The following is a 3,625-nucleotide window of genomic DNA, read 5'->3' as shown; positions in this document are numbered from 1 at the left end:
TATATATATTTTTGAGATAGGGTCTGGCTCTGTTGTGCAAGCTGGGGTGCAGTGGCACCATTGTAGCTCACTGCAGCCTACAAGTCCTGGGCTCAAATGATCCTTCCCCCTCAGCCTCCCAGGCAGTCAGGACTACAGGCGCGCACCACCATGCCTGGCTAATTCTTTAAGACGTTTTACAGAGGCGGGATCTCGTTTCTTTTTTCTTGTTTTTGCCTAGATTGGTCTTGAACTCCTGGTCTCAAATGATCCTCCCACCTCAGCCTCCCAAAGTGTATTGTAAAAGACAATGAAAAGCATACAAAACAAAAATGATCAGTGAGAAGCTAGGTGGCGTCAAATGCCTGGGCAAAAAGGGGTTAGGTCTGCAGCGCTACACTCAGATGTAACTTACAGATGCAACTAGCGGAAACAGCATTAAATTTGTTAACTCAGTGCTTGGTGGCCAGAAATTCATGTCAGGATAATTCATTTGAGCACAGACTAAAGGGTTTGGACTTGTACTTATAGTCCAAGTTTCTCAAACTTGCTGGGTTTTATGAATCATCTGACACTTTAGTTGATAATATAGATTTCCGGGCGGCTCCCTTATAGATCCCGATTCTGTGGGCCTAGGAAGCAGCCAGGCAATCAGTATTTCATGGGTTCGGTGCCACCTATCCCAATTTGACAATGAGAGATCGCTCCGCCTGCCAGGTGAAGGACCTGACGCTGGCGGGCGGCGGGGACTACCAGGTCAGCCCCAGGACAGCCGGCTCCGGCAAGCTCCCCCACGGCATGGCGGGAGCCCAGTGGAAGTTAGCACAGTAAACCCAATCAACAAGCCGCAGTCACCCCTCTTCCCCAGAAATGGCCTCTTCAGCTCTTGCGGGGGAGACTCTGAAAGTCCCCAAAGGACAGAAGTCTAGGAGGAAATGATTGCCGCAGAAACGGATACAGTCTTGGCTACTAAAAACCGCGCGGAGCCGCCTAGGGACCCGCCCCCAACCAACCCCCTCCGGTGCTTCTACCCCCCCTCCCTCGCAAACGCAAAGAAAAGAAGAAACGCGAGATCCCAGTGCAGAGGCGTGGTCCCACCCTGGCCAATGGTAAGTGAGGGCGTGACTTTAAGCCTTTCTTTCATTGGCCCAGGGTCCCAGGCCATCCAGGTCTTGGTGCGCCACGGCGGAAATCGCGCGGGCGCCAGAACGCGCTCTCAGCTTCGGGTCTTGCAGCTGCGGTTGCCGCCATCATGGTGCGGAAGCTTAAGTTCCACGAGCAGAAGCTGCTGAAGCAGGTGGACTTCCTGAACTGGGAGGTCACCGACCACAATCTGCACGAGCTGCGCGTGCTGCGGCGTTACCGGCTGCAGCGGCGGGAGGACTACACGCGCTACAACCAGCTGAGCCGTGCCGTGCGTGAGTTGGCGCGGCGCCTGCGCGACCTGCCCGAACGCGACCAGTTCCGCGTGCGCGCTTCGGCCGCGCTGCTGGACAAGCTGTATGCTCTCGGCTTGGTGCCCACGCGCGGTTCGCTGGAGCTCTGCGACTTCGTCACGGCCTCTTCCTTCTGCCGCCGCCGCCTTCCCACCGTGCTCCTCAAGCTGCGCATGGCGCAGCACCTTCAGGCTGCCGTGGCCTTTGTGGAGCAAGGGCACGTACGCGTGGGCCCTGACGTGGTTACCGATCCCGCCTTCCTTGTCACGCGCAGCATGGAGGACTTTGTCACTTGGGTGGACTCGTCCAAGATCAGGCGGCACGTGCTGGAGTACAATGAGGAGCGCGATGACTTCGATCTGGAAGTCTAGCGGATCTCCCACTTTGCATGGCTGTCTTTTACAGATGGGAAAACTGAGGCCTGATGCTGGAGATTCTATGAGGGTGCTCTCCTCAAGGGTGTCAGACGGTCGTAGGTTCTCAAGAACTTGATTCATCACTGGCAGGCCATGCATGGAGCCACGGGAGGTGCGTCCTTGTTTTCCAGGAAATGTTCTTAGAACTTGGACTACTGATTATTAATTGACTGTGCCTTGGGAAACAGTGGGAAGTAACTTGGTGCTGCACTGGGGTATTGTTGGCTTCTTGTGTTGGAAACTTTGTAATGTAAAAGGAAAACCCGGAAATCCTCACGCCCTGTTTCCCTTTATCGTGTTGTAGCTGGACTGGTTCAATTCGTTTGACTCGAATTCTTGCTCCTGGCCGTGGTTAAGCTGTGTACAGATGATGGAGTTTGGCCTCAAGTTTTTATAAACTGAGCGAGACTAGTGTTCAGGATCTCCTCCCTTGTTTAAATGTCAATAAATGCCCCAACTGCTTTGTAAGTGCAACTTTTTAATCTGTCTGGTTTTCTTTTTTTTCTCTAGAGACTGAGTGATTTTCTTTTTTTCTCTAGAGACGGGGTCTTGCTCTGCCACCCAGGCTGGAGTGCAGTGGCGCGATCTCGGCTCACTGCAACCTCCGCCTCCCGGATTCAAGCAATTTTCCTGCCTCAGCCTCCCGAGTAGCTAGGAGTATAGGCGCCCGCCACCGCGCCCGGCTAATTTTTGTGTTTTTAGTAGAGTCAGGGTTTCACCATGTTGGCCAGGCTGGTCTGGAACTCCTGAACTCGTGATCCGCCCGCCTCGGCCTCCCGAAGTGCTGGGATTACAGGCATGAGCAAACTTCGCCCAGCCTCTGGTTTTCTTACATAGAGTCATATGTCCCAGGAACCCAGAGAAGAATAGAGTCAGCAGCGAGTGACCTGCCTGTGGATGAGATCTGCAACAGGGGCCACATGTGGAGGATGCAGGGTGTTGTACAGGATTGGGCAAGTTTGTCACTTTACCAGTCCCTTCCTTGGAATGAGTGTTTTGGCAGAGCTCTTCCTCACATAACTTCCTGTTGATATTCCAGCCCCAGGAAATACCGTATTAGAGGGCTGGGATGTTTGCTTGCCTAAGGAAATAATCACTCTGTAGCTTGGCCATCTAGCGGTTAGAAGTGGCCCAGGAGGTTCCTGGAAATTTAGATGATAGCAGTGATAGAGAATTAGAAGGGAGACTACCAAGTTTTACTCAAGATTTCTTTATTCTTTTTTCTTTTTTTTTCACACAAGGCCCAAGCTAGAGTGCAGTGGAGCTGTCACAGTTCACTGCAGCCTCGATCTCCTGGGCTCAAGCAGTCCTCCCACCTCAGCCTCCCCAGTAGCTGGGATTATAGGCATGTACCACCACACCTGGCTGGTTTTTAATTTTTGTAGACACAGGGTTTTGGCATGTTACCCAGGCTGATCTTGAACTCCTAAGTTCAAGCAATCCTGCCTCAGCCTCCCAAAGTGCTGGGATTACAGGTGTGAGCCACCGTGCCTGGCCAAGTCTTCTAAAAGGAGAATAAATAGGATGCCGAGATCAGTGGATTGCCTTTTAGTGGTGCCTTGTTCGCTTCCCCAGGTGTGAGGCAGCATTAGGTGAAGAAATTATATAGAGAAGGGGACTTATATCATGGGATCATATAATACCAAGTGCTTATACTATATGTCAGCTCCATTTTTAAGTGCACCACCTATATTAGCCCATTTCAACCTCCCAGCAGTCCTATGAAGTGGAGAATCCAATTCTCTACTTTTCAGATGAGGGAACTGAGGCAGAGATGGGTCAAATTACCAAAGA

General features: G+C 52.0%; 1 protein-coding gene across 1 annotated transcript; it reads left to right on the top strand.

Moving 5' to 3' along the window:
- The first annotated feature begins 323 nt into the window (after positions 1-323).
- Positions 324-2,310, top strand: IMP3 (IMP U3 small nucleolar ribonucleoprotein 3). Its single transcript, XM_030814823.1, has one exon. It carries the CDS (start codon positions 1,232-1,234, stop codon positions 1,784-1,786), a length of 555 nt encoding a protein of 184 aa, XP_030670683.1. The 5' UTR covers positions 324-1,231; the 3' UTR covers positions 1,787-2,310.
- The last annotated feature ends 1,315 nt before the right edge of the window (positions 2,311-3,625 follow it).

The sequence above is a fragment of the Nomascus leucogenys genome, chromosome 6, assembly GCF_006542625.1.
Source record: "Nomascus leucogenys isolate Asia chromosome 6, Asia_NLE_v1, whole genome shotgun sequence".
Lineage (NCBI taxonomy): Eukaryota > Metazoa > Chordata > Mammalia > Primates > Hylobatidae > Nomascus > Nomascus leucogenys.
The sequence above is the reverse complement of the archived record's forward strand: the minus strand, read 5'-3'. Positions and strand labels throughout refer to the sequence as shown.